Source organism: Erpetoichthys calabaricus, chromosome 10, assembly GCF_900747795.2.
Source record: "Erpetoichthys calabaricus chromosome 10, fErpCal1.3, whole genome shotgun sequence".
NCBI classification, from domain to species: domain Eukaryota; kingdom Metazoa; phylum Chordata; class Cladistia; order Polypteriformes; family Polypteridae; genus Erpetoichthys; species Erpetoichthys calabaricus.
In genome coordinates, this window is record NC_041403.2 from 155,923,207 (window position 1) to 155,937,205 (window position 13,999).

Sequence of the window (13,999 nt, forward strand, 5' to 3'; positions counted from 1 at the left end):
ATAAAAGAGTGACACGATGTGAAGTGCTGCACAACTGACAGTAGCCTGGTGACCAAACTGTTCACAGTACTCCAGGTGAAATCTAACCAGTGTGTATAAAACTAAAGTATAACCTCCATTTCCTTGCACTCTACAAATCAGGGTGCTATACAAACCAACATTCTGTTAGCCTTCTTAATGCCTTCTGATTTGTATTTGATTTTATTCATTTTTTTATTTTTTTTCTCTAGCCGTCTGGAGTTTTTTTTTTTTTTTTTTTTCTGTCCTCCCTGGCCATCAGACCTTACTTTTATTCTATGTTAATTAGTGTTCCCTAATTTTAATTATTTATTTTGTCTTTTTTCTTTTTCTTCATCATGTAAATCACTTTGAGCTGCATTGTTTGTATGAAAATGTGCTATAGAAATAAATGTTGTTGTTGAACACTGTCTGGAATTTGATTGTGACGAGTCCACTATGATTCCTAAATCCTTCTCATTAGGTACATTTTCAATTTTCAGACCTCCAAATGTGTAATCTAACAGTTTTACCTCCCACATGTAATATTTGCCACGAATCTGTCTAAACCTGCATGCTGTCCAAGTCCCTCTGTAATGGTTCAACAGATTCTAGATTATCAGCCAATCCACTTATCTTGATATCATCAACAAAGTTAATTAGCTTGTTACTTATATTCCTATCCAAATCATTTATATATATATATATATATATATATATATATATATATATATATCTCCATCCATCCATCCATTTTCCAACCCGCTGAATCCGAACACAGGGTCACGGGGGTCTGCTGGAGCCAATCCCAGCCAACACAGGGCACAAGGCAGGAAACAATCCTGAGCAGGGTGCCAACCCACCGCAGGACACACACAAACACACCCACACACCAAGCACACACTAGGGCCAATTTAGAATCACCAATCCACCTAACCTGCATGTCTTTGGACTGTGGGAGGAAACCGGAGCGCCCGGAGGAAACCCACGCAGACACGGGGAGAACATGCAAACTCCACATTATATATATATTAAAACTAGCAGCAACCCCAGCATTCACACCTGAGGGACACCAATTTTATCATCATCCAATTCCAATTCCAATTCCAATAAAGTTCCTTGCACCATCACCCTCTGCTTCCTGTGTCTGACTCAATATGCACCGATCTACACACCACACCCTGAACTCCCACTTCTTTTAGTTTGGTTCCCAACGAGACACTGTGCCACCTTATCAAATGCTTTCTGAAAGTCAAGATGAATAATATCACATACACCACTCTAATCATATCTTTTTATTGCTTTTGTTGTGATCGTGCCCCATCACAGTTCAAACTCAGCCTAGGAGTGCCCTCTGGTCCTCACTCTCACATGTATGTTCCCAAGCACCTGAGTGGTGCTATCTCTGCAATATTACAAGTTCATCAGTCAGACCTTATGGAGAAATTATGGAATTTAGCCCCAAAATTTCTCCATATCGGAAATATTTGGGGAGCCAAAGATCCAAAAAAATGTGTGTTTATTATATGATTAACACAACAGAGAAATAAAGTAGAAAAGAAAACAAACAAAATGAAAACCTTGATGCTTAACTGCATAAATCTTGACCCCATCTCCAACTTTTCTCACCCCAAACAAATTCTCTGCCATCTCTCTTTCCCCGTGTTTCTTAGCCTCTTTACCCTCCCCATGAAAAATCACCTTAGCTATCTTCTAGACAAGGAATTCTCTACTTCTTTTCTTGGTGTATCACGTCCATGAATTAAAATGCTTTTCAATGTTCCAGGATGTTTTTAGTCTTACTGTAAATTAAGCACTGTAACTCTAACTAGGCTCATGTAGAGATGATATTTCTTTAAAGCCCTACTGATATTGCATATGAAGATTTTAACAAGGGATTGCAAGAGTTTGTGTTTGTGTGTGTGTGGGCAAGTTTTTTTTTTTTTTTATTTGAGCATGCCAAATGGTTTTTAAAAACAAATTATTTTTAATGCAGGAACATTAGTGTATTTTAATATGTTGCCAAGGTAACATTTCAAGCTATACAGACCTGGCCACATTATTTGGAGTTTCAAGCTCTTCTTAGGGAATTCCCAAATGCCATCAAGCAAGCTAAGTCTGTTAAAAAGTGCAGACATTTTTGAGAAAAGCAAGTTTGCTTTAATCATGTTCACCAAGGCCATCAATGACGCAACCAACTACTTCTTAAGACATATCACTCAAGGTCAAACTATTTCCCATAAAACACTACAATATATCATTCATGTGTCCTTATACAGAATTTCTATATTTCAATAAAAACATATTATTATCTACCTCCACCGTTACGTTTAACATAACTTTCCACAGGACGTGCATCACCATCCCAGGGTATCTAATATACTCATTATAGTGCATTTATTTACATTGCATTTACAACGGGAAAACTGCTGACGATCCCCACAATGCAATTCAATTTACAGTCATTAAATCTTACAGTACAATTTAAATTATTTGTTGGTAGTTTCTTTGATGCACAAAAAATGTGTGTTGTAATGTGCCCTCCATAATGTTTGGGACAAAGACACATTTTTGTTGAATTACTCCTCTGCTCGACAGTCTAAAATTTAAAAAAACTCAGATGTGATTAAAGCGCACATTGCAGACGTTCATTCAAGGGGACTTGCATACACCACGGAGAAATGACAACACTTTTAATGCATGGTTCCCCCATTTCAGGGGCATAATGTTTGGGACAATTGGCATCACAGGTGTATGGGATTTCTCAGGTGTGTTTCATTGCTTCTTAGTGCAGGCATAAGATACCTTGACTTGGTTCTACCTACAGACTACCTTTGGAGTCTGTAGTTGCCATTGCTCAACATGAGGACAAGAGGTGTGACAATGAAAGTCAAAGATGCCATTATTAGGCTAAAAAACAAAAATAAAACCATTAGGGACATCAGTAAAACCTTAGGATGACTACAATGAACTTCCTTGAACGCATTAACAAGAAAGAACACACTGGTGACTTAAGTAATCACAAAAGGCCTGGTAGGCCAAGGAAGACCTCCACCGCTGATGACAGAAGAATCCTCACTAAGGTAAAGAAAAAGCCCCCAAATGCCTGCCTGACAGCTCAGAAACAGTCTTCAGGAGTCAGATGTGTGTGTGTGTGTGTGTGTGTGTGTGTGTGTGTGTGTGTGTGTGTCAGAGATGACTATCTGCAGAAGACTTCATGAACAGAAATACAGAGGCTACACTGCAAGACACAAGTCACTAGTGTGGTGGACAGCTGGCTGCTCAACCTGGCCGAGACACCTGAAGAGAAGAAAGATGGGGGAAGGCACCTATTCAGGGACACTGCCTCCCCCAAGACACCAGATGGCGAGTTCCCTGCAGCGTAGCGGTGCCCTGGATTTCCGCAGGCCATCATGGACTTTGTAGATCGGCTTCACAGCCCTGCTGGGTACTGTGGGTACCGCCAGGTGACGCTGCCGGGAGACACAAGGATTTATACTTTCCATATAGCCCAGAAGTACTCCCAAGTCATGGGGACGGAAGGACAGAAGTACTTCCGGGATGAAGGAAAATGTAATTCTCCATCTGACCCAGAAGTGTTGACAAGTCACGTGAACATAAGAAGAGAAGCACTTCCAGGTCAAGAACTATATAAAGGACTATAGGAAACCCAGCAAGTGAGCCGGAGTTGGGAAAGACTGTGACAGAGCTTGCTGGGAGGTGTGGAGGACAATTGTATTTTATTCAGGAGTTTGATTTGTGTCTGTTGTGGTGGATGTGGTGCTTTGGAGGCACTATAGAAGAAGAAAAAGAAGTAAAATATTCTTAGTGCTTTAAAACTTGTGTGTATGTTGGGTTCACGGGGCAACAGCACCCCCAGGTGTCCACACTAGTTCAATCACAAAAATAAGATGGCCAGATTATAGTTTGGGAAAAACTACTTAAAAGAGCTTGCAGAATTCTGGAAAAGGTCTTATGGACAGGCAAGACAATGATAAACCTGTATCAGAGTGACAGCAAGAGCAAGATGTGGAGATGAAAAGGAAGTGCCCGAGATCCAAAGCAGACCACCTCATCTGTTAAACATGATGTTGGGGTGTGTTATGGCTTGGGGCATGTATGGCTGCCACAGGTACTGGCACACTCAATGTATCTTCACATGATGGAACTACTGTCAACAGAGGCACAATAAATTCTGAGGTATACAGAAACATCCGATCTGCTCAAGTTCCAGTAAATGTCTCCAAACTCACTGGATGGTGCATCATCCCTCAACAACATAACAATTCCAAATGTATAGCTAAGGCCACACAGGAGTCTTTCAAACTAAAAAGCTGAAAATTTTTGAATGGCCGAGCCACTCACCTGATTTCAGTCCAAATGAGCAGGCTTTCCATATGCTAAAGAGAAAAACTTAAGGGGACAAACCTCCCACAACAACCAGGAGCTGAAGATGGCACCATTAGCGGCTTCGCAGAGCATCACCAGATGAGATCCTCAGCACCTGGTGATGTCCATGAATCACAGACTTCAAGCAGTCATTCCATGCAAAGGATATGCGACAAAGTCTTATATATGACAGCTTTAATAGACCTGCTGTTGCTGTGTCCCAAACATTATGGTGACCTGAAATGGGGGGAACCATGATGTATGCGAAGTGCTGTCGTTTCTGCATGGTGTGGCTGAAATGTGCGCAAATGTAATTAAATGAAAGTCTGCAATGTACACTTTAATCATGTCTGAATTGTTTGATATGTAATTTTAAACTGTGGAGCAGAGGAGTAAATGAACAGTGTAAAAATATGAATATTGTAAATTTTAATCATGTGTCACTTGAAATCCTTGCATGACGGAGAAAGTTTGATTAGATCTTTGAATTCATCATCCAAAATATTTTAAGATCTACATTTATTAATACTAGGGGGCTATGGTCCAGCCACTTCGCTTCTCTGCTGCTCACGCATTGGGGGGAAGGGGGGGTTTTGGGGAATGAGGAGAGGGTTGTGTGTGGGGGAGGAGGGGGTGCTGAACGCACGCTAAGGAGATGCGGTCTGATCACCTGCTCTCTTTCTGCTGCGTGTTCTGTTTGTCACGCTGTGCGTCGATCATTTAAAAGCCTGTACAACAGCTGTCCTTTTGTCTCACTGGCTTGTCTCACAAGACGTCAAATAATTGTCTTCCGAGAAGATCACGTATCGTCTCCTTCCAAGATTTTTTTTTTTTTTAATAATAGATATGTGATAAAAGAAAACTTAGTTTAATTACCCAGTGTTATTCATGATCATGACTATGTGAATGAGTATACTCTATAACAGTGTTTCCCAACCAGAGCTGCTATTCCATATGATGAAAGTGCGTCATGGTATATCAAGAGTGGGTGGCAGCAAGTCGCTGTTCCAGTCATTGCTCTCGAATCACCAAGGGGGATGATGACCACACTTTAAATCACTAAGGGGATGCCCCTCGCCCTGCTCTCATAATCATGTTTGAATCTCCAAGGGGTCATGAAAATACTAACATTGAAAAAAGTGGGTCACAACACCAGAAAGGTTAAAAAACATTGTTCTATGATGTACTATTATTCTGTACAGACCTGGTTTCTGCTTTGCACATGACAGTCTTAGGATAGAATTCCATCCCTTCTACAGTTTGCACGTATGCAAGTCTGGATATTTAGCTAAAATATAATTTGTACAAATATTTATGTTTATCTGAAACCTGAGGATTAAACATAAAATTATTATTATTCTACACTATTAAACACCAAAACATTTCATGTTTTGATAAAAATGGATACATTTTTTAATCAAGACACCATTAAACTGATTTAAAAATACAGCCAAAACATTACTTGTGTTGCTAATGGCTATTACTGTTTGAAATTGAAAATTTTTAAATGTATCGATTACGTATGATGGCAAAACCTTATTTTCAGGAGCGATTCCTTCAGTTTCCTAGTAGTCAACTCACTTAACATATAAGATGACCAATTAATTCTAGAGAAGGCAGTCATTATGCAGTTAAATGAGCACCTCAATAAACATGCTATTCTTGATAAATTTCAGTCAGGTTTTAGAACAAATCACAGCACAGAAACTGCACTCGTTGAAGTAGTAAATGACTTGTGGGTAAATGCAGACAAAGGCCATTTATCTGTTCTCATCCTCTTAGATCTGAGTGCCGCATTTGACACCATAGATCATAATATTCTTAGAAATTGCCTTAGTCAATGGGTGGGCCTCTCTGGCAGTGTCTTAAATTGGTTTGAATCCTACCTGGCAGGGAGAAAATTCTTTGTTAGTTGTGGTAATTCCAACTCAAAGACACATGATATCCTATATGGTGTTCTGCAAGGCTCTATCCTGGGTCCGCTGCTCTTCTCAATCTACATGCTTCCGTTAGGTCAGATTATCTCAGGGCACAACGTGAGCTACCACAGCTATGCTGATGACACACAGCTGTATTTATCAATAGCACCTGATGACCCCAATTCTCTTGATTCACTAACACAATGTATGACTTGTATTTCAGAATGGATGAATAGTAACTTTCTCAAGCTAAATAAAGAGAAAACTGAAATCTTAGTGATTGGCAATAATGGATACAATGACGCTATTAGAAATAAACTGGATGCATTAGGATTAAAAGTCAAGATGGAGGTAAAAAGCTTAGGGGTAACTGTTGACTGTAATCTGAATTTTAAATCGCATATTAATCAGATCACTAGGACAGCATTTTTTCACTTAAGAAACATAGCAAAAGTTAGACCTCTTATATCATTGAAAGATGCTGAGAAATTAGTTCACGCGTTCGTTTTCAGTCAGCTAGATTACTGTAACGCAATCCTCTCAGGAATACCCAAAAAAGACATAAATTGTTTGCAACTAGTGCAGAATGCAGCTGCTAGAATCCTAACAAGGAAAAGAAAATCTAAGCACATTTCTCCAGTTTTGATGTCACTACACTGGTTACCTGTGTCATTCAGGATTGACTTTAAAATTCTGCTTATGGTTTATAAAGCCTTAAATAATTTCTCCCCATCTTATATGTCGGAATGTCTGACATCTTATATTCCATATTGTAACCTCAGATCCTCAACTGAGTGTCTCCTTAGAATTCCAAGAGCAAAACTTAAAAGAAGTGGTGAGGCGGCCTTCTGCTGTTATGCACCTAAAATCTGGAATATAGGAATTCGCCAGGCTGATACAGTGGAGCACTTCAAAAACACATCATTTTAACATGGCCTTCTCATAACTTCACTGTAATTTAAATCCTGATACTCTGTATATCCAATTCATTATAATAACTATTCATGGTGGCTCTCAAATCTGTACTAACCCCTACTCTCTCTTCTGTTTCCTTTTCCAGTGTCCTTTTGGTGGTGGGGCATCTACTCAAAGCACCGTGATGTTCCAACAGTGATGGATTAAAAGCCAGAAGTCTGCATGACCATCATCATCAAGTCCTTCCGTGAGAACCCTAAATACAAAGAGGACTATTTCATTTATGTTAGGTAGAATGCCCAGAGGGGACTGAGCGGTCTCGTGGCCTGGAACCACTGCAGATTTTATTTTTTTCTCCAGCCGTCTGGAGTTTTTTTTTGTTTTTTCTGTCCCCCCTGGCCATCGGACCGTACTCTTTTTCTATGTTAACTAATGTTGTTTTATTTTAATTTCTTATTTTGTCTTTTATTTTTCTTTTCTTCACTATGTAAAGCACTTTGAGCTACTTTTTGTATGAAAATGTGCTATATAAATAAATGTTGTTGTTGTTAAGGATAAACAAATTGGTTATTAGAGAAGCCTCTGTAATTGCATTAGCAATTCTGAAACCTATCATTCTGTTCACTTGGGTTTCAAGGTGCTGAGATTCCTATAGTTTAGGAAATGACCAAAACAAAACTGCTTTCAGAAGAAACATGTCCATTTGTGGGTTTTTTTTGGCAGGATGAAGTCACAGCTCGCCAAGCAACTGAAGATTTCATACAAGTGTATCCGTTACTCTCTTGTGAGAACAAGGCAAACTGGATGTGACCAGGAGAGAAGAAAAATAAGGAGAAGGCCCAAAAAAACAACTACTTCAGAGGATAAGGATATCAGAGTGGGAATGAGAGAAACAAACACCTTATCGGTCTTTAGTTGGCTGCTTTCTTAAATACACACCATATCCCACTATCATCTGCAGCAGAGAACAGATGACTATTGGATGCTGACCATATGCTTTTCCAGTCATCGCCGCCCAATAGCTGTGTTCATTTGCCCATATTAATATATATATATATATATATATATATATATATATATATATATATATATATATATATATATATATATATACAGTGGTGTGAAAAACTATTTGCCCCCTTCCTGATTTCTTATTCTTTTGCATGTTTGTCACACAAAATGTTTCTGATCATCAAACACATTTAACTATTAGTCAAATATAACACAAGTAAACACAAAATGCAGTTTTTAAATGATGGTTTTTATTATTTAGGGAGAAAAAAAATCCAAACCTACATGGCCCTGTGTGAAAAAGTAATTGCCCCCTTGTTAAAAAAATAACCTAACTGTGGTGTATCACACCTGAGTTCAATTTCCGTAGCCACCCCCAGGCCTGATTACTGCCACACCTGTTTCAATCAAGAAATCACTTAAATAGGAGCTGCCTGACACAGAGAAGTAGACCAAAAGCACCTCAAAAGCTAGACATCATGCCAAGATCCAAAGAAATTCAGGAACAAATGAGAACAGAAGTAATTGAGATCTATCAGTCTGGTAAAGGTTATAAAGCCATTTCTAAAGCTTTGGGACTCCAGCGAACCACAGTGAGAGCCATTATCCACAAATGGCAAAAACATGGAACAGTGGTGAACCTTCCCAGGAGTGGCCGGCCGACCAAAATTACCCCAAGAGCGCAGAGACGACTCATCCGAGAGGTCACAAAAGACCCCAGGACAACGTCTAAAGAACTGCAGGCCTCACTTGCCTCAATTAAGGTCAGTGTTCACGACTCCACCATAAGAAAGAGACTGGGCAAAAACGGCCTGCATGGCAGATTTCCAAGACGCAAACCACTGTTAAGCAAAAAGAACATTAGGGCTCGTCTCAATTTTGCTAAGAAACATCTCAATGATTGCCAAGACTTTTGGGAAAATACCTTGTGGACTGATGAGTCAAAAGTTGAACTTTTTGGAAGGCAAATGTCCCGTTACATCTGGCGTAAAAGGAACACAGCATTTCAGAAAAAGAACATCATACCAACAGTAAAATATGGTGGTGGTAGTGTGATGGTCTGGGGTTGTTTTGCTGCTTCAGGACCTGGAAGGCTTGCTGTGATAGATGGAACCATGAATTCTACTGTCTACCAAAAAATCCTGAAGGAGAATGTCCGGCCATCTGTTCGTCAACTCAAGCTGAAGCGATCTTGGGTGCTGCAACAGGACAATGACCCAAAACACACCAGCAAATCCACCTCTGAATGGCTGAAGAAAAACAAAATGAAGACTTTGGAGTGGCCTAGTCAAAGTCCTGACCTGAATCCAATTGAGATGCTATGGCATGACCTTAAAAAGGCGGTTCATGCTAGAAAACCTTCAAATAAAGCTGAATTACAACAATTTTGCAAAGATGAGTGGGCCAAAATTCCTCCAGAGCGTTGTCAAAGACTCATTGCAAGTTATCGCAAACGCTTGATTGCAGTTATTGCTGCTAAGGGTGGCCCAACCAGTTATTAGGTTCAGGGGGCAATTACTTTTTCACACAGGGCCATGTAGGTTTGGATTTTTTTTTCTCCCTAAATAATAAAAACCACCAATTACAAACTGCATTTTGTGTTTACTTGTGTTATATTTGACTAATGGTTAAATGTGTTTGATGATCAGAAACATTTTGTGTGACAAACATGCAAAAGAATAAGAAATCAGGAAGGGGGCAAATAGTTTTTCACACCACTGTATATATTTTTTTTTTTTTTTTTTTTTTTTTTTTTTTTTCCAGTTTTACATACGACTTTTTCTTTGGAACTCTACCTCCAAGACCAACATCCTAGAGTCATCTTTTTTTCAGATGTAGACAGCACTGCCGTTTGGTGCTTAACAAACAAGTCAGCTGAAGAGCTATAAGACATTTGTTTCTCCCACTAAAGACTCTGATGTCCTTATTCTCTGCAGCTGTCCATCTGGACCTTCTCCTTCTTTTTCTATCCAGGTCAGATCGGTTTGCCCTCTGCTCTCAAGACAGTAATAGCCACCTTTGTATGAAATGTTCAGCTTTTTGGCATTCTGTCACATGGAATAACCTTCATTGTGTAAAAGAAAAACAAAAGAATGACATGTTTATTGTGAAAGCCGTTTTATTTTGGCTATTTTTGAACCCAGAATGTTAGTAGTTCCAGTACCTTGCAACCCAAGTGAAGAGAATAAAATGTTTAAGTGGTTCTAAAGCAACTACAAAGGTTTCTCTAATAACTAATTTACATTTACACTTGGCTAAATAAAGATAAGCTAAGGGAGTTGACCATTAGGACACTAAAGGAATGGCAGCTGAAAATGGGGCTTTGCAGCAGTGTTGGGTCAGTACCAAAAGTTTAACCTCGGCACTGATCTCAGCTCTCAGATCTCAGTACCGGTATCAAAACTGATTCAGAAACAACAACAACATTTATTTATATAGCACATTTTCAGTGCTTTACATGATGAAGTTACCCAAGCCTAGATCTTTTAAGTTTCAGGGCAAGCTTAACTCTTTGAGGGCTGAATATTTATTTCAAAAAACATGAAACCAAAAAAAGCAATGGTTTCACACAGAAATCAACATAAAACAACAACAACAACATTTATTTATATAGCACATTTTCATACAAAAAGTAGCTCAAAGTGCTTTATATAATGAAGAAAACAAAAATAAAAGACAAAATAAGAAATTAAAATAAGACAACACTAATTAACATAGAATAAGAGTAAGGTCCGATGGCCAGGGAGGACAGAAAAAAAAAAAAAAAACCTCCAGACGGCTGGAGAAAAAAAAAAAAAAATCTGCAGGGGTTTATTTCAACAAATAAAAGATGACTCTGAACTGACCACCATCTTACTCCAGCTTCCCTGGTAAACCATACAACTGCATGCCACCCTGGTACATTGCACCAAATGCACCTCCTTCTTCTTGCCACATTCAGTTTGCTTCAAACCAAGCAGGAGGGGTCCAGAGAAGTCTAGATTGCTTCAAAACCGGGGGGGGGGGGGGGTCCCCCATGAAATCTCCAACATGTCAAACCACATTTTTCCCTATGTATTCCACCATGTATCAAAAGAAGAAGGTTTGTGGTTGTAGAAAACTAATAGTTACTTCAGGTACAGAAAATACTGAAATGATCACACTCTACCAATTTAGAAACAGGATTTTTTTGGAAGTAGTATATCTCACAACTCTATTTGCTGTCATAATGTGAATAGTATATTCAAAAATCAGCCATTTCAATCAGTAATAGCCATTAGTAAAACTAAAAATGTCTTGGCTGCATTTTTAAATCAATTTAATTGTACCTTGATAAAGAGTATATCAGTTTCTATCAAAGACATGAACATTTCAGGTGGATTCCAAACTTTTGACTGCTAGTGTATATGATCTTAAATCACGGTAAAATTCTGCATTCCCTCATGTTCATTAAAAATCCAAACTGCCAGTTTCTATGCAGCAATTGTGACACTTGATATTTTCTGTTTAAACATTTTAAGAAGGTTTACTGATTGTATGAGTGACAGAAACAGAGAGAGAGATGGGGCCGGGAAAATGTTTGCCTTGCTGTGAGAACAAAGCTTTCATTCAAAAATTGCCCTATGAGAAACTTACCGATTAAACTTTTTTTTTCCATCGGGGCCAGTTTCGCTTCCGGTCTAGCTTTTGTTTACCTACAGTAAAAGGTGTTCTCCGCTGCAGACAGGTGAATAACGAGGGGCGGGGTCACTTTAATTACATAATAAGCAAGAAGAACTTGAAAAGACAGTTCAAAGTTGCTACTCACAGACTTTAAACGTAATGGATACTTCAGCGGAAATTAAAAAGCTTCCATCGTAAAGCGAAGCGACCAATGCATTGTATCGTCGTAAATGGCATCTAGCGTAGAATAGTCAAGTATTCGGACGCCAGCCCAACACATAGCATACTCGTGCACACCTCGACCTGTTTCGATGCAATAAACCCACTACGCTAAAATGCGGGCTAAACCAGATACGTCAAATCGATTAATTCATACATTTACAAATCAGAGTAAGAGAAGAAGACCAAGGTAAAGAAAGGGGGAGCGTGTCAACACCTTACACACAGCAATGTCCAGCTTCCCGAACCCCCAGGATGGACCAAGAAAAAGCAGATCAATAACAGCTTTCCGCGATCGAGCTGCAACAAGGCGTACGCCAATCGGGGGAAACTGGCACCATATGTCAAGGGTATACAACCTATTTGTCCGTCGCACAGAAAACATCTCGGAGGTATTGAAGATGCTCCCTTGCGAGAGTCCCGTCCAGAGACCCTTCATCGGATTTTTCTCAAGTTTTGTACACTGCCTTAAGTAAGCAAAAGTTGACATGCAAAATGATTTTCATAAAGAAGCTACTGTGTGCCATCAGATCATAGTGAACATAAATAATACATCTGCCGTTTTCCGGGCACTTACCGTGGATATCCTTTTGCGCTATATTTTGGGTCCTGATGAGTGAAGATAATTTGCGTACATCTCCCTTAAAGACACATTCGTGTACAGGGAAGCACTCCCCAATCCTGTTGACTATAGGGTTTTTGTTACTGTCATCAACAGACGCCGAAAACGTATTGGTGTTCGTGTTAGCGTTGATCACAGACTGCTGCTGCTGCTGCTGTTGCTGTTGCTGTTGCTGCTGCTGCAACAGCGGGGTCGCTGGAGATCTGGGTAGCTTGTGATTGCTGAAGAATTCATTGTTTTTACTCCGGTTGTTAGTCCTGCTAGCGGAGGTAAATGCCCCAGCAGCTGCTTCCTCATCTGGATCGAGATAGTCACCGTGTTTGCTGGGTTTGTGATCCTTGCGCAGAGTGCGAATCTTCTCTCCGGTCATTTCTGGATCGACGGTAATGACAGGCGTAGTTGGACAGCTGGAGGGGACGAGGAAAGTTGATGCCAGCCGGACTGGACAATTCTAAGACGAAAGTGAAGACAGAACATGAAAATACGAATCCCGCTGGCTGTAACATACGGCTGAACAAGTGGAAGTGGCTTCACTATTTAACAGGCGAGTATCGGAATAGTTTGGAAAACATCCTTTAAAGAAAGCAAAAGCGCCCCTTGGATTATATCACATCCTTCGGCTCCATCAAAAGACAAGTGCCATCTTCCGCTAGTGCTCTCGCGATAAGGCGGGCCGCTTCCTCTAAGGCTCAAGTGGATAGCTGTTCTCGCGAGGTTACTGTGACGCTTGCTCTTGACTACACGGGAGACAGCATTGGCTGCAAAGAACAGGGAGAGGCGTGCTCTTCAAGTCACTATTTAACTGTTGGTCTTTTATTTTCTAAAGTTTCAATGGTGCAGTTAACACATAAGGATAATATGCTTATAGGTTTGTGATCGTTAATAAATATCATCTGTGGCGCAGACAGAAAGTGAAACGGAAGCATCCGACATAAAAAGTTTAATCACAGAGTTAGTTATAGAAGCTTGTGCATTGATGCTTCCGCGTACGCCTCCTTGTTCTTTCACATTGTTTTCTCATGAAGGGATTGCCGGGAGTGATACATTTATTATTTACGATATGAACTGATATTAGGGACGAAATGGAAAATGGCCGAATATGCACGTGAAGTTTAAGTACTGTAGTACAGGAGCCACAAGGATGGGTACTCTTGTCTCGGGACGCCCTGCTCCAGGAACGGTCGGTGGTGATTGAGCTTAGCTTGTGATTACCTTCTGTTTTCCGAAATCCGTATTACAATCGGTAATGTTATAACGCGAATAATTTAAAAGTTTTTCTTAAGAG

The 13,999-nt window shown here is 39.8% G+C and overlaps 1 protein-coding gene across 1 annotated transcript in view; it reads right to left on the reverse strand.

The window, feature by feature from the left end:
* The window catches only part of ankrd13c (ankyrin repeat domain 13C), a 52,966-nt gene extending 39,584 nt beyond the window's left edge, over positions 1 to 13,382 (reverse strand). The window contains exon 1 of the mRNA XM_028812162.2: positions 12,670 to 13,382. Within this exon, the coding sequence (XP_028667995.1) occupies positions 12,670 to 13,084 (415 nt within the window). The 5' untranslated portion in view covers positions 13,085 to 13,382. The remainder of the gene's footprint in view (positions 1 to 12,669) is intronic.
* Positions 13,383 to 13,999: the final 617 nt, after the last annotated feature.